At 46.2% G+C, this 25,181-nt stretch overlaps 1 protein-coding gene across 1 annotated transcript in view; it reads right to left on the bottom strand.

Moving 5' to 3' along the window:
• The window catches only part of LOC131573542 (inter-alpha-trypsin inhibitor heavy chain H5-like), a 40,652-nt gene extending 16,984 nt beyond the window's left edge, over positions 1–23,668 (bottom strand). The window contains exons 1-7 of the mRNA XM_058827596.1: positions 23,477–23,668; positions 19,745–19,789; positions 15,640–15,803; positions 14,800–14,907; positions 14,031–14,281; positions 9,946–10,115; positions 9,299–9,415 (exon numbers count right to left, since the gene is read on the bottom strand). Coding sequence (XP_058683579.1) covers positions 9,299–9,415; positions 9,946–10,115; positions 14,031–14,281; positions 14,800–14,907; positions 15,640–15,803; positions 19,745–19,789; positions 23,477–23,596 — 975 coding nt within the window. The 5' untranslated portion in view covers positions 23,597–23,668. The remainder of the gene's footprint in view (positions 1–9,298; positions 9,416–9,945; positions 10,116–14,030; positions 14,282–14,799; positions 14,908–15,639; positions 15,804–19,744; positions 19,790–23,476) is intronic.
• Positions 23,669–25,181: the final 1,513 nt, after the last annotated feature.

Below are 25,181 nucleotides of genomic sequence, written 5' to 3' on the forward strand. Positions count from 1 at the left end.
CTCTGTGCCAGGTGTTGCAAGGTGAAATACTTTTCCCAACATGTTTGCCTGGGTTGATGCATTTGGAGCAAGGATTAAAGCAGAGGATTGCAGGAAGTAACAGTCCAGAAGAGCTGAATAAAAATCCTTTTTTACCATTTGGGAATAGTTTGTATGTGTCAGAGTCAAGTTTTAAATGAGGATTTAAAAGAGGATAACTTGGTGGGGGAAGATTCCTCCATTTCCCTTAATACAGATAAAATTGAGCTGAGGGGTAGACACTAAATTGCCACTGCATTTGAGATGAGGAGTTTTGCTGGTGAATGAGCTACCAACACAGCTGGAATCTTGGGACTGAAACAGCCATCTCCATGGTTATGACATATCACCCCCAAACCTGGAGCAGGACAGCCCTGCTCTACAGCTGGGGACAGGTGAGGAGACCATGACTGCCAGGAGTGACCACAGTTTATGTCTGTGCTTCATAAATGATGAGAGGAGGGAAGAGGAGCTCACACTGCCTAAATGATGAGCAAACAGTGTCTGCTCAAGCCTACAAGGCCTGGGACAAGCCAGGCTCCAGCCACCACTCTGACCTTCCCTGTCACCTCTGCACTGGCACCTGCACATCCAGCACAGCTGCTGCCTGTCTGGTTCTTGCTTGCTACAGGCCCTGCATGACAGCCAGGGTGATTCAGAGCTGCACCAGCCCCAGCAATAGCAGGAAGAGCAGAGCTCCCTCGGCTACACTCGAGTGTGGCTGTGATCTGCCACCCTTGTACCCAGCCCTTGGAATTAATGCTGACAGACCTCATCTTGCCTAAACACTGCTGGAACAAAGCATGGGAAGATACACGCTCTTAGGGAAAGCTGAGAGCCTTCAGCCTTTCTTTGGGCCAAAGATCTGCCTCAGAGACATCTGGGATGATGTCAGACCATCTGGGCACCTTTTAGGAGGAATCTGAGTCCTGGTGACATTTCTTCCACAGTCCCTTATTTGTTTGGGGAGCAGGGCGAGGGTGAGGCCTGGCTACCCTGAGAGCTGTGCAGCTCACAGGGACACAATATGTGGTTGTTAGGAGCTGTGGCACTGCCAGACCTCGGCCCTGCTGGGCAGCAAGGAGAGAATTCAAACACCTCATTAAAATGCATATCCCAAGCCCACGTATTCACACTTTCCATCGCCTTAGGAGCACTTCTAAGTGTTTCATCCAGCCACCCTCGCAACAGCTGGGCAGCAGGACTCCATCACCAGTGACACAGCCTCTTCCAGGTCAGCCAGCACCAGGGAACTGCTTGGGCTCAGGATCAGCCTGTCTAGAGAGCAGTGCTAGCAGGGAGCAAAGCATTCCCAACCACAGCCTTTGGAAAACAGGAGCCACTGACAGGAACAGATGCACAGGAACAGCCTGCAGAGAGCAGACCTGGGGCCATCTGTATCCATGTGCTAAACAATCCCACAACTAGAAGACAAAAATTCTGCACAATTTGTCCTTCCAGATCCCTATGAGAAACCAACTTTCACAAGGGAGCTAAGGCACAAAACGTAAGCTCAGAGGGAATTAGGAAGCCATAGCTCTGTCCAGTAATATGTCTGAGAGTGCAACAGTGGCAGGGAAGGGCTCAGAAATGAGATCTCATACAGCAAAAAGGAGAAAAGTACAAGTGAATATATTGTTTGGCAAAAGATTGCAAGGAAACACAGGGACAAAAAACAAAAGAGTTCCTTCCTCCCCTTCAATATCCTCTGTGCTTTGGTTCTTCTCTTCCCCTTTCCAAACATGCAGAGGCAGCTGATAGAAAGATCCAGAGCTGGAATTTTCAAACAACAACAGTCAAAGCTCATCAATGTCCCCATGGTCTGTCAGAAGGATTAATTAGTACTGTGACTTAAAGAAAGGCTTAAAGGCATCAAAGTCATACTTGAAATGGTGCTAACATGGTCAGACAAGGTGTTGTCATAGATTTAGTTCAGGTCCAGAGCCAAGGGGAATGCAGTGGGAGCACCACTGGCACATTACAGGGAGCAGCCAAGGTGCAGAGACAGCAGAGGTTTGGGCAGTGTTGTATCTGCTGAGTTTGGAAGCCACATCACATGAGTTTTCCTTTCCTCTGTGTCCCAGTGTCCTTTCTGCCCACATAATGCTGGTCACATGTCACCTGCCAGCAACAGGGACTTCTGTACCAAAACCAGGGTTTAACCCAGAAGTGTATCCTTGGATTGTTTTACCTTCCTTCATCCCACTCTCAGAGAGGACAATTGGCTCTTTTTTGCCTCCCCAGGGAATGTCCTGAAATTGAGGAACTGCAACTGCCCCTCTCCCTGTCAATGTATCTTTGTGCTTTCTTCCTGGCAGACAAGAATGGTGTAACCAGGGAAAACTCCTTCGCAATTCCAGACAACAAGCATTTTGTTCAATACTGACACAGGCCTGTGATGGGAGGGAGTTTGAATACAGAGTTCTGGACAATAAAGGTCTGTCTCCATCCCCTTGTCCAGTCTCCCCCTCCTGAACATCCCAGATCCTTTGCTGGTCACTTGAACATTGTTGACTCCCTATATGGCCTTAAAAATATTGCTTTGTATTTTCCCAGGCTGAAAAACAGCCATCCCTTAGAACAAATGTTTGTTCCTATTGCCTTTTCTGAAAAAGACTTTTCACTTAACATGGAGTGAAACAATTAGCTCCACATCCATCCAGGACACTTAAGCACTGAATTTTTGCTCAGTGGATGATAAAACCATCCTCAAAGATGTTATCAGTTGGGGTAACCCACTTGTCTAGCACCCAGCAGCATGGTGAGGATAAATTAATGAAAAACTAATCTCAAAAGTTGATTTGGAGTTCCATATGTCTGGAGGGCAGAGTAGGTGCTCAGTCTTTGCAATCTCACTGCAGCACTGAGGATGTGAATGAATGCCAGTGTGAAGATTTAAGGAGGCAAGTTCTAATCAGCACCAAGCATTGTTACTTGAAGCCCTTATTCCAATGCAGAAAGGGTTGCAGTTGGAGGAGTAAACAATTCCATACAGTAAATAAGGCAAAGGGAAAAGCTTAAGGGCTGCCCCACAGTGCTATACTGAAATAACCTCACTGGAAACAACAGGGCTGCATGGGCACACAGCCAGACTGACACAGCAGTGTCTGAAGGCCACATTCTTCTCTTGTGCTTAGCTCATTTTAAGTGGAATCAGACCCCATGACATGCCCATCAGACAGTCAAACCCCCACCCTGTCAGCATGACGAAAAATTTCCATGGAGATAGCAGCAAAAGGTCAGCACCAAGGGAAAATGCCCCATGCCCTCAATGCAGAGCTTGACATCTCCCCCTCTGCCCATCCTCAGAAGATGGAATTCATCCCAGGCATGAAAACTGTTCCAATAATTGGGTGCTGTCATTTTCCGTCACACAGACCAGCCCCAATAGAGCACTGGGAAGAGCTGACATGCCCAAAAGCTGTCCACAACACATCCCCTCAATTTCAGGAATCACCAACTGCTGTGCTACAGAGCAGGAATTGAGTTGAGACACAGCTCATCATGCTCTTCATACTGATTACCCCCATCCTTCATCATGTAGCCACTCTCACAGAGTGGGTGTCTCAGCAGCCAGAAACCTGCCAGGTTTGAAGCTTTCTAGCCCCTACTCAGAACATCCCATCCATGTGTGTAACCTGCTAGGAGAGATGTGTTGCTCTTCCCTGTGACTTCCCCATTTTCATTTATTTTCGTTACAGGACATGCAGTAGGGACTTTACAAGAGGATCTTAGTGACAGGACAAGAGGGGGTGGTTTTAAACTAAAAGAGGAGAGATTTAGATCGGATATTGGGACGAAATTCTTCTCTGTGAGGCTGGTGAGGCCCTGGCACAGGCTGCCCAGAGAAGCTGTGGCTGCCCCATCCCTGGAAGTGTTCAAGGCCAGGTTGGACAGGGCTTGAAACAACCTGGTCTAGTGGAAGGTGTCCCTGCCCATGGCAGGGGGGTTGGAACTGGATTATCTTTAAGGACCTTTCCTTAAATCCACACCATTCTAGGATTGTCTGATCTCCAGTGAGTGAGGGACAGTGACAATGGTTTGTTGGTTGAAGCAAAGACCCAGCACTTTTGCTCAGGGTTGGCATTAAGCAATGCAAGAGCACTAAACAGTTCCTTAAAAAAGAAAACTTGACAGTTATGCCATCTAAGAATCTGCCACAGGGCCCTCAGAGTTCTCCAACACCTGCCCCAAATTTTCACCATTTCCAAACCCTCTCAGCATCTCCATCTTCAGGATCCCCAGTCCCTCCTGCACATCTCTGCCTCCAGCTCTTCCCCTGCCCATTTCAATCCTAAACCACTGCCTCAGGCATGAAAGGAAGCCAATTCTTTGCCCAAAACTCTGCAGAGAAGAGAGCAGATGTTTTAGAGAAGGTTAAGTCACTGCATCAAGGGTACCTATCCAAGCAAAAGCTCTCTCCTCATGACACAGCACTATATCCCTCATTCCTAAGGGACCTCAAATTACATCATGTGGACCCCAGAGCTACCTGTGAACGCTGTTTGATGACAGTAATACTACATGGAAGACCTCACTCCAGCAGGATTCCATGTGAGGTTTCACAAGCACTTCTGAGCTTCAGCTGCTCTCCACAGCCAGAAACAAACGGTCCCAGTTGAGCAATGTGTAGGACACACCCTGATTTAGGGTGAAGGGGTATTTGCTTGGAAATAGCCGTGTTGCTGCAAACAGTGCTAATCTAATAACTTCAGTCTTGACAAAGATCTGGTGTCACTTAGACTTGGGGGATCTTTGTACAGCCATAAGTGCAGACATGGTTTGCCAGCTAAAGAGACAAGACTCTGCAAAGAGACAAGCACAGGCAAAGAAAACAACCTACCTAAATTCACATAACAGAGCCGTGATGAAAGCACACACAGAAGCCAGGTCTAGCTTCCAGGTGTTGCTCCAGCAGCTGGAAAAAACCCCTTAATTCCAGCTTGGAAAGGACTACTAAAGAAAGAGCTTTCACTTCACTGACTTCTATTCATTTGCCAGAGCCTTGAGGATACCAAGAGGCTTTAATGGCTCTGCCCAGCCCCAGCTGGGGCCTCCACCCACCCTCCTGCCCAGTTAAGCGCCAGCCTGGGCCTTCATCCCAGTCTCAGACCAAGAGCTGTGCTGTCTATAGCTCTGGTACATAAACCTCAGTGACCCAAATCCATGGAATGACTTCCCAGCTTCATTCCCCCACTTCCATTTCACTACAGCTTTATCTGGTGGTCACTGGGCTGTGTCTGGCACATCAGCAGCGCCTGTTTCCAGTTCATCCTTTGATGAACTCAGTGATGGTCCAGCTGAAACATTTGGGAGAGCTCTCAGTGTCTTCATGAGTTTTCAGTTCAAGCCTCAGCAGCATTTCCATGCAAACTCGACCCTCACCTTTTCATCCTATTTACTCCAAACTCAATTAAAGGACTTGCACTTTATAGGTGGTCTGGGATCTTCCTAGGAAATTTTGTCTCTGCTTCTACTGCCTCAGCATGAAGCAAAATTTGCTCCTAAGACCAGGAGCATATGCTTCCCTCCTGAATACCTGAAAGCATCTTCCTCTGAAGCTTGCTTGTTTCTCTGCATGACCCTGTCATTATTTAAAAGTTTTAGGGTTCAGCAGATTATTTTTCTGCATGACAAGTAATTGCATTTCTCTTGGAAGAGAAATTTTATTTTCTTTGAGTAAATAAAGTCTAGATGGATGTGATATCTTATTTACTGTAGTATTTCTTATATCTTATATTCACACTTCCAGAGAGGACTGAGATAACACTGCTGAGGTGTACTCCTGAGCAGGAGGCAGCTGCATGGGGTTGTTGGTGCTGCAGGCAGCTCTTCTGTCTTCTCTCAGGTTGTTTCTTTCCAACAGAAATGGAAAACCTGACAAAACTTTCCTCATCACAGTAGCTTTGAACACTCTGAAGGCTGTAATTAAAATTAGCATTTTTTCCAGAGTTCCCTGGCGATTTCAGGCTGTTCTCCTGGGCAGCAGCCATTATTTGGACTAACAGTCAGCAGGCTCACAGCCAGTTCTGCAGCAACCAGCAGAAGTCAGAGGAGTTTGGAAGGAGAACATTGAGTGCTCAGGTGCTTGTCTGCTCCTTCACCACTCTGAAACTCCTCAGGGGCATCTGTGCTGAAGCACAGGAGTTGAGGGGTTGGGCACACAGGGCCCTCAGACGGGCTCCACTGTGTGTGTGACTCAAGGGTACCAACAGCATCCCTTGGACAGGCACAGGCAAATGAACTGAAGCCCTTGAAAATCCCCAGCAGGTCCCAGTTTCAGCTGGGTTCCTCCTAGAGCAATTAACCTGAGAGAAAATTACAGTCTGGCACACCACTGTTGTCAAGGTGCCAGGCTTGCAGTGAAGCCAACTGCTTAACTGAGTGTGTGGCATTTACTGCCTGTGGGAAAAGTAAGGTGAAACAAATCCGTGGTTGAAACAACTCTATCTTGCTATACATCTACAAAATACCTGCAAATTCATCCTCTTGTGGACATATTCACAGCTTGGAACACTCATTCTATAGCAAGAGCCCTTTCTCACCATGTCCAGTGAAGGTGGGCACAATGATGGTAATCACAAGGTGGTGAACTTATAACTGCACCCTTTTTCTCCTGGTTATATTAATGAAAAACTGCTGTGTCCCCTTCTACCTAGCCAAAGGTACCATAAAATCAGCAGGGTAGACTGCTCAAAGGGCAAATAACTTTGCTTCCCAGTAAACCCTGCAGATAGAACCACTTCCCCAGGCTCTCCTGGCTGTTAAAAGCAACTATTCCACACAGAACTTGCTGTCTCTTTGCAAAGGAACAAAGTTCATTTGGATTTTCCTTGCCAGTGGGACAGCAGTAATGATGTGCAAAGCCTTGAGCACATGAATATTTTTTCCCATCATGCCCAAGGATTTTCTATTCCTGAACTTTATCTCCCTGCCAGTGCTTAAAGGAGACTGTAGCAAAGGCTCAGGTTCTCAGAGGAGTTTGACGGCTGCAACACATCCGAGTCTGCTGGACACCACCAGAGCTCAGGAGCTATGAAAACTGAGGAGAAATATCTTCCCCTCAAAGTTAATACATCTCTTAATGATGTTAGGGGAAGGTGTCAAGGGTCTTAATCACAGAACCAAAGAGCTGTTAAAACTGCAAAATACCTCTAAGAACATCAAGTCCAATTATTAACACAGCACCACTGTGTTCACCGCTAAACCATGTCTCCAAGTGCCACATCCACACACTTTTAGAACACCTCCAATGATCTGATTCAAGCTGATCAGCCAGTCTCGCTCTATGTGTTTGCAACAGGACATCTGTTGCTTCAAAGACTGAGATATCTTAGGAAAAAAAGGGATGGCTCAAACAGATAAAAATTCATGTTGGAAAAGGAAAACCTTGGGAGAGGAAAAGATAAATGACTCACAATTGGGTTGTGGGAACTGTAGGATGTATGAAATCCTGACCCCACTTGAGTCACTTTGCCATTTCGTGAAGGCAGGTGACTGTAAAGCACAACATCTCCTCCAGCTGCTCCAGAAAAAGGTACACAGCTGATGTTGCCTATCCTTGCTTATGCAATCCTAAAAACTGTCCTTTGCCAAAGTCACTGCAGCTGACCCACAAGAGCACTTTACAATTGCTGACTGTATTTTTAGCTGACCTTGCATGTGATCCAGTAGAGAGAAATGAGGAAAGACAGTCCCATGGGATTTCCCAGCTCTCTACATACCACCACAGATCACCACAGCTGTGAGAGTCCAAAGAGAAAAGACAAAAAGGAGACATTTCCTCTGCTCAGATGTATCTTGCCACCAGGGAATATGATTGTAATTTAATAAACATCTTAATGACATCAACAACTGGGTGAAAAGGACACTGAGCAGACATGGCTGTAACTGGTCACACTTTCCTAGAGAACCAAGAGAGGTTTATTTTTCAGCCAGTCCTAGATTTTGGTCTTTTCTTGATTAATCAATGTGGGGGTTTTATGATTTTGATCTTAACTCCATAAAGTTCTATGTTTTGGAGCAGCTGGAATCAAAGGAAGATAAGTGCTTCCACCCCAAAGCACTCCTTCATAATGTACCAGTGGTTCTCCATAAAAAGAATATACTGAGATAACAGACAAAAATGTTGGTTACAGCTTCAGCTAAGGTTCTGGGTAGACACTTCTCTCACTTCAGGCTCAAGAGGAACCTCTCTGTAGTTAATTTGCCTGAGATCCAGGTTTGGCAGCACAAACTAAGTATGTAGTATGCAATATGAAGTAAACCTTTAGGGGTTAATGGCTGTGTTGCTTTTAGTAGGTGTAATGAAAAGAAACTCTGATACTTGGGAGCAGAATAAAAGCTTTCATAGTGCAAGGTTAATCTGCTGACTACTCGTGCAGCTCACAAAAGCACCAAAGCCCTGTGGAGTTTTAATCTCCCTGGTTCAGCATTTGGTCACCGGCTGTCTGCTTCCAGCCTGCAGGACTGGGGACATTTGTGCCAGAACTGTTTATTCTGAGAGGCAGGGTGGTCATTTTCCAGCAGGAGGATAACAGACAGCCAAGAGCCAGGCTCTGTCCACAGGACTTTTTACAGATTCAAAGGCATCTTGATTTGAGACCTCATTCAGCACAGAACTAGGATTGCTTGTTAACAACTCTCGTGATGAGTCATCTCCTTCCCCAGCCACTGGGGAAGATAATTTGGATCCATAGAATCCATATGCTATTTTATATTCGATGTGCCCTTCAGCTTGGTATGGTGGCTCACATTAAGGTCTGTGCCCTGGAAAAACATCTGAGATTTGTTCCGAAATACTCAGATTCCCAAAAAGGACAAAATTACTTTTCTTTCAGCAGAACCTCTTGAGTTTTGCTTCACTAAGTGTTTTGCCAAGGTAATTTAAAGGCAGAAGTGTTCTCTCTATGCTGTTAGACTGGAGAAAAGAATCTGCTGAATGCACTTTGCTGGGAATTCTGCCTGATCTGCCTCTTTTCATACCTCTCAGAACAGAACTGCCCCAGACTGCCCTATGCTCAATTTTGGAAGCACTGACATTTACAGAATGATGAATCCTTCTACATTCCTTGTTCCCATCCCGTTCCCATTAACATGATCATTTCTCACTGTAAGATACTTTACTGCAGGTAAATCATCTCACCTTGAGGTGTCTTCAGAGCCACCTCTCACCTGAGACACAGCAAACATTTTGCAGAAGAAAAACAGTGAGACAAAGTCTGGACCAGGCTTTGCCCTCTCAGAGCTGAGCAGCCCACAATAAACACAAGGAGCTCACCTGCTTCAGCTTCGTCCCCACCATGGAAGCGCTGCTGTCCAGCACGAACACGACGTTCTTTGGCAAGGGAGGAAGATCTGTGGGGGCGAAGTAGTGCACGAAATATCCATTGAGGATCTGTGGAAGAGCAAGGGAGTCGGGAATCAAAGGTGCAATGTTCTACAATATCATTTTGGCATATTTGGATGCTTTCAGTGACTCTGTCTACAGCGCAGGATATGAATGCTCCTTGGTATCCTTCCTAATTCTGGTCCCCTGTTTATCCAGACTGGATAAGCCAACTGGAGCTCTGCACATCTCTTTCCATGGCTGACACTGGGGTTTCCTTCCAAATGCAACAAGGATATAACACATGTGCCAACAGATCAGAACCACAACATGTACTTGAGGAACTGGTCTTGTATCCAGATATGTGCAGCCAGTATATTGAGAAACTGAAAAGCAGACACAAAAAAGAGCTCAATGAAGTTGTGGCTTAAGTCCATCTCGTGGCTGCTAATTGACTGGTTTTATTTTGGATAGTTCTTACAAGATGGAGGAGTGGCCTTCACTCAGGAAGCATTTTTAGGAATTTGGAGCAGGCAAAACAATTGAACCATCTCGAGTACAGTTAATACAACAGAAAAGATGAATCATTTGTACAGTACCTGAACATCCCCAACACTCAGCTCCCTGTTGACATCGTATCTAATTATGAAGTCTCCCAAAATTCCATTTCGGGCGATCCTGGTTTGCTCAACAACACTGGGATTGAATGTAACCTTAGCTAAGGTTTTGGTGTGCCCAATGACAGTAGAGGGAGGAGGAGATACATCACCTGTTGAGATAAATCCACAGTATTACAGGTTTTTCACATTGCCTTACAGATGTCAAAGCACAGCAAAGGTGTTATTGCCATGGAGACAAATCAGCCAGCAGAGTGACTTACTGGGATTGAAGATTCAGCTCTCCAGTGATAAAAAAAGAGAGATAAAAAGAAATTAACCCCTCTCCTCTAGCTTTAAACTGAAACCCATGTTGTAATGCTCTCAGAGATGCAAATGTTTGTAGAAAATTCCTGTATTTGGTTCTGTTTTGCCAAACACACAATCTCAGACATGCTGCTCATTCCAGCCAGCTCTAGACATCCAGGACACAGATCTTACACCTGAGATCCTGACAGCCAATGCAAGTAGGATTCATTTGACCTGTTTAAACACATTTCTTCCAGGATTACGTTACTCAAACTGTAGATTTTTCCTTATTGATTATAAAGAATTCTTGAGGTGGCATGTTCAGACATACCACAAGCATGTGAGGTGGGAATGATCTGAGTGACCCTCCTTGCAGAAGCCTTTTATATTCTTGAACTCAGTTCCCATGTCTTCCCCCAGGTTTCTTTTTTAGGCAGCACTTGATATCTGGATCACAATTACTCTCATCTGTTTATTTGCCTTGTTCTTTTTAAACAAGAGACAGAGAGAGGAAAATCTATGAGATATTTCAGAGTCCAGAGCATGGATGAGCTCCAAATGCTTTTTCTGGTTTGTGCTCACACTGAAGGAGTTAGTAGAGCCTTCAGACAAACTTTCCACCAAATTCAGCTGAAGAAGTAAACAGAGCAGGAAAAAGCATTTTCCAGATGAAACTGGCATCCTCACAAGAGGAACAGTTAAACCTAAATTATTTTGGAGTCTGGCAGATTTGGAATTAGAGCTGAAATGCAAAGTTCATCCTCCGCTAACATGTGGAAACTTCCAGACAGCTGTTATAAGAAATAAAAAGCTTTCTGAGACCTCTGACTTCAGAAAGAAACAGTCATCCTTGAGCAGTCTAGTGTCTCCTGCCCAAGCCCATGGCTAGTTCTCACACAGCTACACTGGAGGAAGAAGATGAGGACAGCATCCAGGACACCATTCAGAAATTGGCTCCATTCTGAGCTTGTCAAAGAAGGTCAAGATCATTGGCCTCAATGCCTCCTGTTTTGGGGTTTGTATGTGCCAGAAGACAACACCTGCACATGCCAGAAGATCATTTTCCAAAACTCACATGCCTAGTGCCTTCCTTTGGGAAAAATACAATTCCCATATGGAGCCATGTGTGCAGGAGTTACTGTACAAGGAAATATCCTAGAAAGACCTGTCATCACATTGTCTCTGCTCCCCATTCAGAGAGGATGGATGCAGGACTTTGAAAAGAAAAGGATACATCCACAAGTGAGACTGGAGGAGACAGGGGATGCTGGTGGCTCAAACACTCAGGACAAGCTGCTGATGGGCAAAACACCCACCCAGGAGCCAGGGCTGAGCACAGCCCAACTCAGGCTGAAGCCGGTGCTGGACCAGGTGAGGAAAGAGGGGAACCTGGGGAGGTGGGAACTTTGTGTCTGTCCTTATGGAGTGAATTCAGCTGTGATAACTCCCCACCCAGGGGACAGTCTGAAGGTGTTCACACTGCTGATTGGCCATGATGGGACATAATTGACAACAGCACTAATTTAATAGGCAGCTGTATCTTCTGAGAAGGTGTCAAAGACTCCCAAAGTGTCCCATGATCCACAGCATTCCAACAACCATTACAAGCTCCCCAGCCCTGGGCAGGGACCTGGGCATTCCCACCTGAACCTGAGTGAATATAAACCAAATAGACTGGGCATTCTGTGGGTTTCCCTAGGATTTGCCTCACCACATGATGGATCTAGCCTGTGGTCACCACTTTGACCAATAGACATTGAAATTGCAACAGCCAAATCTCATCACAAGTCTTTCAGGTAATGAGATCTTTTTACTCCTCTATATTTTCTAAGGTGATATATTTATGCCTTTATATTTTTATATTACTATAGATAATAAGAACCAAAACATATCTGTTTTCCTGTGCTACCAGGTTGTTCTAAAATAAAACCACATGTGTGTATTTACAAACACTGATGAATCACTGTCATTTCAAGAACCTGGGTTACTCTCACCTTTTAGGATGGGTTGTAACAGTTTGAAGGTGCAATATATTTTTCATCCACTATTCTCAAGGTAATTTGTTAATACCTATCAAAATATCATATTTTATAATTAACTGTGAGATACTTTAGACATAGGAAATAGAGGAAGAGAGCTCTCATGACATATTCAACCTCAAACCAGTCAGGCAGTGCCATTTTCCAATGTTCCAATGTCTAGCCAAGTGGTACTGAAGAGTTTTAAGCCATGGGAATACAAGAGAGAGCAGACACTTTTTTTTCTCATTTATTCCCAGTATATAGATTGTCTGCTAAGCAGCCCCTCTGTAAATGTGAGATTCACAATTCACCTGTCTTTCACTTAAAAACTCCCAGCCTTCCCTGGAGGTCTCGCTGCATGTGCAGATCCCATGATTTTTGGGTGTCATATGAGCAAGAATGCTTTGCAAGGAGCAAGTGACTGCTCTGATGGTTTGTTTTTGGATCCATCTTGAGAGATGACAGTCAGCTGGAATATAGTGGACAACCACATGGGATGATTCCAGACAGAAAGGGTCTGTAATTGAATTCTGAACACAGACAAAGCACAGGGAATCTGAGTTCTGTTGCTTTACCCATCCTGCAATGGAACACCTTTTTTATATATGTTTTACTGGCTAGGGAGGATTATAGAATCCAACAGCTCAGGCCCATTTTTATATGAGCTCTTTGAAATCTGCAGCATGATGCCAAGAATGTCAGTGCTTCCAGGTTGCCATTTGGATAGTGAGTTACATGAGTTTTCCCTGTATGTCACTTACATATAGGAATTTCCATACTGTGCTGGAGCAACAGTGTGTCTGCTCTGCTGAGTCTGTGTCTATCCTTGATCAATGCCAGATGTCTTGCAGGAAAACCACATGCCAACAATGCACTGTGATATTCCCTGATAGGTGAAAAAAGTTTCCTGCCTGTCCTGATGAGGAGCAGAGCACATTTGTCACTTGGCACGTGGCTGTACAGCGCAGAAACTAATAAGGCTTGACCTGGAGGTAGTCCAAGTCACTGAGAGCCTTGATTGGAGGTGATTTGGATGAAATCAGGAGGATCTCACTGAGCAATCAGTTTAACTCCAGTTCACATGTATTAGGATCTTTCTGTGGCAGATATGAACAGCTCCACTGATTTTGCTGGCACTGTGCTGCTCAGAGTGACTGAGGGTCAAGTCCCAAAAGACTCTGCATCCTCCTTCCAGCCTTCTTTTTTGGTGCTTTTTAACAACATGTAGCAATCACAGTATCCTGAGCTGTCGGTTTACAACAGAAAAAATTACATCTACACTGTCTGAACAGTGAGCAAGGACAGTTGGGGGTAAGAGCAGATGCTCAGATAGCGCTTAGTGCTTTGGCAAAATACGGATTTTCCTCTTGGAATTTCCCATGTTCTGAAGTGCAGGATTTCCTATCTTCCTTGGCATAGATGGATGGAAAAAACAATTCACTTGAGTGAATAAAATAAACAGTTCCCAGGAGATGTGGAGGCCAGGGAAGAGGCTGCTCCAGTGCTGAGCACAAGGCCTGAAGGCCCAATTCAAAGCTCTTAAAGACAATAGGAAAAAAAAAAAAACCCAAACCCTATTGAGATGAATGGGATCAGTCCTGTATTCATTAAGCTTCAAAGTCCTCACAGGCCTAGGCACAGATAGCACACAGACACAGTCATCCAGAGAAAATAGATCCAATGCTGCCAGGCAACTTCTTGAGAGGTCCCCAAGGCCCCACAAATAACAGAGCCATGGGTTATAAAATCCCTCCTTACCTTCAGCTTTCCCATTGCCTTTCTGCTTGCTGTTTCGAAGGGGAGGCACCTCCAGGGACACTATTCCTGAGTTCTCCAGGATGTTCACCTCCACTCGTAAGCGCCCCACCAGCTGCTGGGGCCGGATGCTGACGGTGTATTCGTATTTCCCCAGCCGCCTTTGCAGAAGTTCTTCATAATGCAATATGAACCTGGCCTGCATCTTGCGAGGAATGAAGACAGAGGCCTTGAATGTCTCATAGCCGTTCTCCCTGGAAGGAAAATCCAAAGGCACCTTCACATCCCATACACATTACACATTACCTCCTTCTCCCCCCTCTGATAGTTTTGCCTGTTCCCTGTAAATAATCAACTGAGCCTTCCCATCAAATCTTGTTGAACACCTATTACAGTTACCATTGAACTTTGTTGATTTACTGCTCTGTATAATTAAAGTATGTTCTTGCTTCCCCCTTGAGTGAAGTGGATGATTGTCCATGACAGCACCCTAATTTTCCATTCTGTTATTCAGAAAGTAACAAGAATTCTTTCCTCCAGTAGTACATCCTGGACCATCCTGGAATTTAAAAAGTTGTGTGACAGGGTTAGAAAAGGCCACATGCAATTTTTCATGGCTTGGAGTATAGGAATGACACCAGGCAGTGCAGATAACATTCAGTTTAGCTGCTCCTTCCCATAAATCCATTGATGGGCATACCAAGGCAGCCAAGACAAAGATGGCAGGAGAGTGCATCACTTCCCAGAGCACAGCCAAATGCACAAAACTCACCTTCCTTCTGTGGGGCTTGGAGGTTTCTTGTGCCTTTCTTTGTCATTGGTGCTATTTTTCTTTTCTTTGCCCGTGACCTCTCCATAATAAGTCTTGTTGCCAATGCTCCTGGAGAGATCAGAGATGTCAGCGTGGTCACTCTGCACCCAAGTACAGTCACAGGTGTACATTTACTGCAGGTTCTTTCACAGGCTTTGATGTGAGAAGAGTCTCAAAGTGCTGCTGATGTCACTCTCCTCAGTCCACCCAAGTCTCTGGGACAAAAGCCAGCTCAGAAATTCTCTGGCTGGAAATACCAGCCCAGTACAAAGGCAAAAGTCTCTTCCTATTCACTTTAAATGGAAGTATTTCATAAAGAGTGGGTCCCCTATGCCCTCTGGTAAAGTCTGAAGCTGTGGCCCCAATATCTGTCTGTAGAGAGGATCTGAGCATGATCAAACCAAGTATGTTTGAGACCAATAGTTTAATTTATTGGTCATTTCACTATGAGGTTTCTCTCTATTTGGTTTATCATTCACACCTCCAGCAGCCACTGAACCTATCTGCTGGTTAGAGTTGATTTCTGCTCCATTTACAATGCGGAGGACAGGAAATTACAAGAAGATTTTTAGACATTAGTCAGTCAGGTGAGATAAATTATGTGCCATTGTTGCTGAACCTTTCCCTGGAAAGGTTTTTGAGGTCTTGAAGAGAGTTTTCTCATTCAAATCAGAGAGAGGAGGAGAAGGAAACAGTTAAAAGACACTCAGATGGGAAATAGAGTAGCTTCCCTCCCTGTTTGCATTGAGGATTTGAATTTAGTACCATGGCATCCCTAGACTTGGTCTGTGCATTACTTACATGGTAAAGTTGGAGATGAAAGCTGCAGCTGGGATCTGCATCTCAAACACTGCTTCCCGTGCCTCAGAGCCACTGTTCACCATGGTGCAGGACACGGTGGTGAAAGCGTACCGGGAAATGATCGTGGATCTCACATTGAACTCGGACATCCGAGGCCTGGTTTCCTATGGGAATCAAATGTCACCTCTAAACAGACAGCTGGATAACTCACCCCTTCAGTGTTTCCATGGATTTAATGTTTAATCTGGACTGGCAAACTCCTACCCAATGAGTATTAGAACTCCTGACAACAGGCAAGGTGGGCTTGTCCTCAAAGTTTCAGGTGAGCTGCAAACAGGAATCAGGAATGTGGTACTGCCTTTGCTCATGCACAGAGGCCACAGACATTGTCCAGTGCTTGGGAAAATATGAGAACTCTGTTTATGCCAGCCTTTAAGTTGTGAAACACCCTGACAAAATCCATCTCTGTCCTAAACTGAAGCCTTCAGCTCTGACTGTGTGAGAGGATCAGGATTATTCCCTCGTGGCCTGGGAAGAGAAGCCCAAAATATGTCCCCATGGGGTCCAGAACTGTCACAGACCCTGCCCTGCTCACTGTGCACAAGAGCAGATGGAAGACTTCTTGAAAGAGTGACATCACCATTTATGAAGCAGCACCTCCAAATTCATCCAGTCAGATCCCTAAGTTATGTAAACAGAGAAACTGCTGTCAGTGGAGTCAACTGAGTCCTCCTCTGTTGACAATCCATCCTGGAAGTCTGCACTAATGGATGAAGAGACTTAATAAAAAACACTGACACTGTGACATCTCAAACAAAGTATTTTAAGCTTTTTAGCCCACACTGGACTCCTTCCAGCAGAGACAGCAGTGAATGACACATGATGTAGCAATGGAAGCTGAAAGCCAATTTCTGCTTCTTGGGAATGTGTTTTCGTGCACAAGTCCTGAGTTGGAGCATTTCTCCAGACTAATGTGTTTTTTGACAGCAATATCTCCATGGAGCTCAAATGTTTTCTTCCTGGAATACTTCAGTGTAATTAACTGTAAGCAGCCCTTGAGAAAGAAAAATCTGTACGTTAACTTACACAATCAAAGGCCAAACCCTCAAAAGCAGAAAGGAGATAAGGGGTAAAATACACTGTAAATACAGAGCAACCTCACTAAGCCAAATACAGTCAGACTCTTCCTATTGAGGTTGGTAAAAACTCACAGTCATGTAAGAGTTGTGAGGACAAGAGCAGGCTCTTCAGCTGCCCGTCCAGGCTTTCTTTCAGAACAAAAATAATTTTGGCAAACAGCTTAAGAAAGGGAGCAAGTTTTTGTCTGAGTATGAAACAAGAATATTTCTGCAGTAGCTGATGGCATCAGAAGTAACTGAGCATCCAACTAACCAAGTTGCTGGGCTAGTGAATTCCAGGAAAATGGAAGAATGAGGATCTGCTGGAAATACAGATCTACCAAGAGACTTGGCATGAAGCCCTACCTGCCTACATTTGCAAGGCTTGGAAAGAGTGATGATGTGTCTCAGATGAGCCTAGTCATGATAGATTAACTGGGGAATGTGTTCTGTGTCCAGGATCCTGTTCAGCTCACGTGGAACACAATGACATGAGATTAGAACATCCTGGGTAGGATTCACCTCACTGATTTTAGGCAGATCAGTGCAATGGCTCTAGGCTAGAACACCCCTGCACAGGTCTAATGTCCCACCCTTAGACCACTGCTTAATTAACTGCTGTTAATTAGAACTAGATCCTACTGTTCTTAGGACCTTCCATGATACATAGACATGGCCTTCTAGTCTCATTATCCAGAAGGTAGAGAAGATAGGGAGTTTTGACTGAAATAGGGTTGTAGGAATGTTTTCAGATATAATGATCTGATGCTTCATTCAATCTTCCATGACAATAATTGCCTGTGGTATAGCAAGGTACACAGAGGATTTAATAACAGCAGATATAGAAAGAATCGGAAACTACAGCAAATTCTTTGGTGTCAGACCTTCTGCATTCACCCCCATGTGCTGCAATTCACAAAAAACTGTGGGTTTATACGTAGCTGACAGATGATCAGCAAAAGAGGATCAAGTCCTTTGCCTGTCACTTGAGATACAAGTGGCCCTGCAGTGACCTGTCTGACACTGTGAACACACTGATGGATTCACAGGAAGTCAGAAATTCTTTCAAATGTGACAGAGAGCATGAACTTGCCACTGTCAGGACAGCAACAGGAGAATGGTTGTGTTGGGTGAGAAAAAAGCAGTTCTAACCCTGTAGCCTGTCACTGGCAGAGACCAACAGCACATGCTTAGAGAGTGTAAAAACAGTACAACCTGCACTGATGCTACCCAGAAATATTCTGTTTTCAGTAATTTGGGGCTGAAGGAACTCCCGAGTCAAGGGTGGTATTTTTGTGGTATATTTGTACACTGTGGATTTCTCTCCTATTACTATACACAGCTGTTTTTTCAATCCATGTGAACTTTTATCATCTGCAACATCCTGCTGCAAGGAGTTCCACAGCTGAATGGTATTTTTTATGAAAAAGAAAAGTCACTTAGGATTTTTTTGCTAAATCCACTCTTTGCTGGCTTCAGCTGATCTCTGGTATAGAATCACAGAATGGTTTGGGTTGGAAGGGACCTTAAAGCCCATCCAGTTCTTACCCCCTGCCATAGGCAGGAACACCTTTGACTGGAACAGGTTGCTCCAAACCTTGTCCGACCTGGCCTTGGTAAGGCAGAAAATATCCCACTGAACAAGCTCCAGATCTGATATACTTACAATCTGAGGAATGGCAAAAAAAACACAATGAAAAAAGACATTTAACAACCCTCCCTCTTCCTGGTGGATGTGGGGAAATCAGACACTGAATAAGGGCATCATGTAGAGCTGAGGATGAAATAATTGGTTCACCTTCCCATCCCTGGAAGGGATCTGCTATTCCCTGTATATAGAAAATATAAATGGTGGGGGCACAGGCCATTTCCAAACAGGTTGCTCTGTCAGGCTGGGCAGGCAGCCCGAGTTCCACTCTGAGATTCCTGTGCTGCATTCCCTGGAGCTCTTGCACAATCCATCAGTGCCTGGTGCTCTGACTTACAGCTGCACAAACTGTTTGTTTCCTGCACTTTTTATTGGGGCCTTCAGAAGATGAGAGGCAGCTCAAAGGAAAAAAAAAAAAAGAAAAACAAACCATTTGTTTAATGTTATTATTATCATGATTTATCATCCCTATTAAAAATTAAGTGAGGGAATGCCAAGGCAGCAGATTAGCACACTGCTATGAGCCAGGTTGGCTGGATGCTTTGTGGAGGTGTCCTGGTTATGATGATGAACTGGCAGCTGAAATTTTCTCACCAAACAAATTATTTTATGCTTGTTTACATGAAATATTTGGAAGGATAGAAAAAGAGATGAATATAAATAAAATCCATTCCCTATTTTTGCCTTTATCGGTTACTTTCATCAAAACAAATTAACTGTCTCTCAGATTAGAAGTAATAAACTGGTAATAAGCCTGAGAGTTTCTCTGTAGGCTGCTGATTCCAATCTGTCCAAGATGAAGGAGACCAGAAGCTGTTAAGGTGGTGGCTGCTCAGTGTGTGAAATGAGTTCCACCAATTCTTAACTGGGAAGTCTCTCAGAAAAGCCAGAAAAACAACTGGCCATGAACAGCAATTCCACTGACTGCCTCTCTACATCTGAATTTTAGATTTCTGTGCTGAAAGAAGGATATTTGCCTCCTTGTTTTCTTCCTTTCTCCAGTAGATTTTGTCAGAGAATGACAGAGATCTTCAAATTTCAAAGCAAACTCCCATTCTCTTCAAACTCAATGAAATTTCATAAGGCTTATGTTCACTACATTGTTGAGGTTAGTGATGTTACATATTCTTTCTCCAAATCTGGGCTTGAGAAGATGGATTGGGAAATATTAGAAGAACCTGTTGCATTGATCAAAGTGAAGATTTGTTTTTTTTTTGTTACCCAGCATCTCACTCTACCATCAAATAGTCCATTCCCAGGCACAGGGATGCACACACACACACATCCAGGGGAAATGCAGCACCCATGAGGTAAAATAAAGACAGGGTGTGATACGTACCAGCCTCTGCAGGAATTTGGCCTGTCTTGGGACACGGCGAGCAACCTGCAAAGAGTTAAGGGAATGAGTGGGTTCTGTTCAGCTCACAGCAGACATGTCACTTGTTTAATCCCAGACATGAGGCAGTGTGACTGATCACCCATGGCCAGGTTCAAATGCTCCTCTGGTTAAAATTAAAACCTGAGTCTCTCCTGTATTAACAGGCCCACTGATCAAAGCTCAGCAGTGGAATGTGGCTGTCTCGGGCAAGGAGGTGCTGGGTGTTTTGCAAACGGTGCTTGGCAAGGGACCCTCTATATGATGGCAGGAAGGTCAGCCTTTAGCCCTGGCCCTGGATGCTAAGAACATCCCTGGAAATATTGAAGGCCAGGCTGGATGGAGTTTTGAGTAGCCTGGTCTAGTGGAAGATGTCCCTGCTCATGGCAAGGGTTTGGAACTGGGTGCTCTTTAAGGTCCCCTCCAACCCAAACCATCCAAAAGCTCTATAACTAATTTAAATCAATGCTACAGCTTCAGCTGTATAAATATTAGCTCAAGAGCAGATCTGTTGCCTAAATATTCTCCACAGGTACTGTGTATTTACTGTGCAGTGACAGAAAAGCACTGGTGATGTGCAAAACAGGAATAAAGATATTTAAATTCAGCCACAGACCTTATTATGAAACAGTGCTTCACCTATGAGAGCACAGTCATACTCATTGCCTCAACTCCCCTGACTTCTCACATGGTGTGAGTAGAGTAGCTTTCAGCTCAACATCTCAAGTCCCTCCCCAAAGCAAGTCTTTTGTCCATGAGGGAAGCCAGTGCCATCTTAAAATGTCAGTGGAACCCCAGAGAGCAAAAGAATGCAACAATATTTTTTCACCTGATTTGCCCTTTGAGTTGATTCCCTCTGAAATAGCAGCAGCCCTTGCCAAAAAGATGATTTTGTGTCTGTTTATATCATGCATTGAAAAGCTCAGGAATGCCCAATGGGGAAATTAAAGTTTCATCCATGAGAATCTTTACTATTTCCTTCTGCATTATTAGCCAACAGGTTGTAAAAGTAGAACCAAGGGAGGGGAGGGGAGGGGAGGGGAGGGGAGGGGAGGGGAGGGGAGGGGAGGGGAGGGGAGGGGAGGGGAGGGGAGGGGAGGGGAGGGGAGGGGAGGGGAGGGGAGGGGAGGGGAGGGAGGGGAGGGGAGGGGAGGGGAGGGGAGGGGAGGGGAGGGGAGGGAGGGGGGGAGGGGGAGGGGAGGGGAGGGGAGGAGGGGAGGAGAGGGGAGGAGAGGAGAGGAGAGGAGAGGAGAGGAGAGGCGAGGAGAGGAGAGGAGAGGAGAGGAGAGGAGAGGAGAGGAGAGGAGGGAGAGGCAGCAGGAGAGGAGAGGAGAGGAGAGGAGAGGAGAGGAGAGGAGAGGAGAGGAGAGGAGAGGAGAGGAGAGGAGAGGAGGAGAGGAGCGGAGAGGAGAGGAGAGGAGAGGAGAGGAGAGGAGAGGAGAGGAGAGGAGAGGAGAGGAGAGGAGAGGAGAGGAGAGGAGGAGTTGTTTGCATCTTAAGTTGGAAGAAACCGTCTGTCTGGGTCTGTATCTCAGACAAATAAAAGCCCCTCAGGAGCCTGGTAGTGAGAGGCTGAAGAGTCTCCACCACTGCCGGTTCTTCAGTAAAAGAGAGATAAATGTCTCTGAAGTTGGTCCTGCTTGGAGCAGAGGTGGGATGAGAGACCAACAGGCCTCAGTATTTTTACTGAAGGTTTACCTTTTTGGAACAAATCCACCTGTTCTGTATGGAATGGTCACAGGAGTTTTTTAAAGACTAATCAGTGAAATTGGAAACTTAGTTTCTGTTTTTATCTTTCCCCACCAAAACCCATTTTGTTTGCTTGCTTAATTGCAAGCAATTAATAAGGCTCTGTGTACTTGGCTTCTTCAATCAAGTCTTCTTTGGTTTCTTCCTTCTAAAGTCTTGGGGATACCCAGTGGACATCAGTGAGGAGCTAAGCATCACTAGATAGCAGTATCCTGTTTTCTAGGGCCTCATGACTATGGCTAAAACACTGCTGCAGGGATTGTTATCAGTCTACTGGACTGTTCCAATTAGGCAGCTTCACTGGCATCATCTAATGGAACATTTTCCAAATTACCATCAACCTTTAGCTTTAAAGCTTCCAACACACTCATTAAAGCCAGATAATTGCTAGCAGTGACCCCATAACTTATTGCCATCTGTTAGACCCAGCATGGTGTATGGGATATAAGCTGTGCAGTGGATTTGTTTCTAGCACAGTGTCTCGATCTAGGGGAGCACCTGCCTGTTCTCAGCCTGGCTCAGGTGTTCAGTGAGGACAGACAGATGTCCTCTTCTAGATCTGGCTGTCCCAGGGCACCAGGTCACCACACCTATTTACACATCACTGCTTTTCTGGTGGAAGTGACTGCTGCTGCTGACCTGCCAGCAGCACAGCTCCTATGAAAACACCCTCATGTGCCTCTAGCAACATCAAGCAGGTTCCTTCAGCACTGTGAGCCAGGTCTCTGAGCTTTGCAACTGATTTTCCCACTAAAGCAGATTGAGTGATCCAGATACCACTGCACTGGCAGTGGGGGAGATATTCTCTCCCTCTTGGACAGGTGGGTTTGTAAAACAGTGTTGGTTTGTGGCTGAATTCCCCAAAAAGGAATATGCATCCACAGTAATCAGGAGTGACAACAAAGTTTTTGGTGTCCCCATAGGGAGAGATGTGGATGCTTCTGGAGGGAGATTCTTTCTGTTCTAAGTGGGATAGATACAGATACACGTGAAGAGTCTCACTCTTCCCACCTGCTGCATGGCAGAAGATGCCAAATACAGACAAATACTGACATTTTAGACAGACTGGATTATCCCACCTGATCTCCAGCAAGGCACAGGTATTCCATAGTTCCTGCATTGTATCTCAGGCCCACATGGGTGCCTCAGGTGCTACAGAGCCTCTCAGATCTGATCAAATTTAGATAAACGACTGCCGCCCTAAGTGACTCAAAGTCACATGTGGTATCTCTTATGGACCTGACAGATGTGAGCACAGACCTGAAGCTCAGGGGTTTATAGAATCTGAATGGTTTGGATTGGAAGGAAATTAAAGATCATTAGTTCCAGCCCCTCTGACACAGGCAGGGATACTTTCCACTTGAAATAGAGTACAGTCTCCCAAACCACGACCCAAACCCTTGCAGAAAGTTCATTGCTCTTTCAATCCCATTTCCTCAGAAAATCTAAGCCACACAATTACACAACATAATAACCCTCACTTGTAGAATATTTTTTTTTCCTTCCACTGTCAAGAAGCGATTTAGAAACTGAAATTCATGTGGTCTGTTTCATCCAGCATGAGTTTAAAAATCAAGTACAGTAAGCCCATAGGCAGAAAAAAGCTATCCCCCGAGCTTGAAATACTCGGAATTACTCAGCCTGGAGTGTGGCCAGGACACGGCGTTAACTCCCTTGTCCCTGTGAGGTGCCCCGCTAGCCCAGCCACGGGTGGGTGTCGGACCGGCCCCATCCCGGGGCAGCAGCAGCATCACCAGAGGGGCATCTCCTGCCTCAGCACCCCCAGCACGGCTCCATGCTGGCTGTAGCACGGAGCTGAGCTGCACGGACAGGTGGGATTAGCGCATTTTTATCAGACTGCCCCGCCTGTCAATACCGCTGGTGAGGAGGGGACAAGCCAGCCGCGGCCACCTGATGCTCCCGAACAACCTCCGCCTTTAAACCTACCTGCTCCACGATGCTGTAATCCGCCAGCAGCTGCTCCTCCAGGTACCTGGCCATCAGCTCCGAGTCGGGCTGTCCCGCCGAGGGGGAGAAGCCCCAGCAGAGGCACAGCCAGAGGATCATGGTGGGGAAGGAGCCCCGCTGCCGCTGCGCTGCCGGCCCGGCTGCGGGAGCCCGACAGGAGACACAGCGACCCACCCTCTCCTCCTCCTTCCCGGCTCGGGACCGGCCCCTTTTCCACGCAGGGCGGCCTCCTGTGCCGCAGGGAATCCGTGCAGGGCTCGCATCCCGCAGCCCGGGGTCCCTCGGCAGGAGCCGCCGCCGTGCCCCCGCTGGGCTCGGCGCTTCTCCTCAGCCCCCTCTCGTCCCCTGCGGGACAGGGGCGGTGCTGGGGGTCCCCGAGGTACTGCCACTTGTCATTTCGGCACCTACAGCCCTTCTCGGCGAGGGGAATGCTGAGGGGACAGTTCCTGCACCTGGCTGGGTGCTCTACCCACGCCCTGAGGGAGCAGAAGCCTACAAAATGCTTCAAGGCTGGGGCTTTCCTAAAGGATGGTCAAACCCTCTGGTTCCACCCTCTGTGGAGGGAAAGCTTCTCTTACTCCTCATCTGAAGAGCCCTGGCTGGTTTAGGAAAGCTGTCCCCAGGGTAGGGCTCCTTCTGCACCCTCAGCTTGGCAGCCACCCGACCTCGAAGGTGGCCAAAACACGTAATTCCACCTCCCTCTTGCAGACTGTGTTTCTCAGCTGAATAAAGCTGGGGTGACCTCCTGTTCTTCCCTCCATTTCCCAAAGGCAGAGCCCTCTCCTGCCAGATCAGCCCTAGGTGAACTTGTGGGATAGTCTGGGTTCTGCCTGGTAGATGCCAGGGACATTCCTGGGGCATGGCTACTAGCCAGCTGGCACCGACCCGGCAGCTCTCACCTCCAGGCATTCTGGAACTTGTACCTGCAGTGCTCACCTCACCGCAGATCAGGCGTATTTGCTACTTTGTTTTTCTATGACAGCAGTAGCTTCTCAAACCTAGCAGACCCAAATTTCCTCTTTCTGCTTTGTTTTGTTTTTTTTTGCTTTGGGGTCTTCCCTTCCCATCCTCCTTCCCTTCCCTTCCCTTCCCTTCCCTTCCCTTCCCTTCCCTTCCCTTCCCATCCCTTCCCTTCCTTCCCTTCCCTTCCCTTCCCTTCCCTTCCCTTCCCTTCCCTTCCCTTCCCTTCCCTTCCCTTCCCTTCCCTTCCCTTCCTTCCCTTCCCTTCCCTTCCCTTCCCTTCCCCTTCCCTTCCCTTCCCTTCCCCCTTCCCTTCCCTTCCCTTCCCTTCCCTTCCCTTCCCTTCCCTTCCCTTCCCTTCCTTCCCTTCCCTTCCCTCACACACAAACCTGAGATCATACAAACCACTGTATCTTCTTTTTCTTTTCCAGCTCTGGGCCACCAGGACTGGAGCTGCTGTGGTTCATCTCCTATCCATGGCAGTAACAATGTCACTCAATATCTCTCTGACCTTTCTGAAGCTTTGTGTCCACCAAATCCCCCATGTGCTTTTGAGATGCTCCCCTTTCGGAAGGGAAGGAGATGGAGTGAAGGGAAGGTCACGGTCAGCATCTTTGGAACTCTTTATTAGCAAAGTCATGGCTCAAACTGAGGCTGAGGTGACACCATCTTCACACACGAGGCCCTGCTGGCACTGCCAGCAGGAGGGAAGGAATAAAAAACA

The sequence above is a fragment of the Poecile atricapillus genome, chromosome Z (assembly GCF_030490865.1).
Source record: "Poecile atricapillus isolate bPoeAtr1 chromosome Z, bPoeAtr1.hap1, whole genome shotgun sequence".
Lineage (NCBI taxonomy): Eukaryota > Metazoa > Chordata > Aves > Passeriformes > Paridae > Poecile > Poecile atricapillus.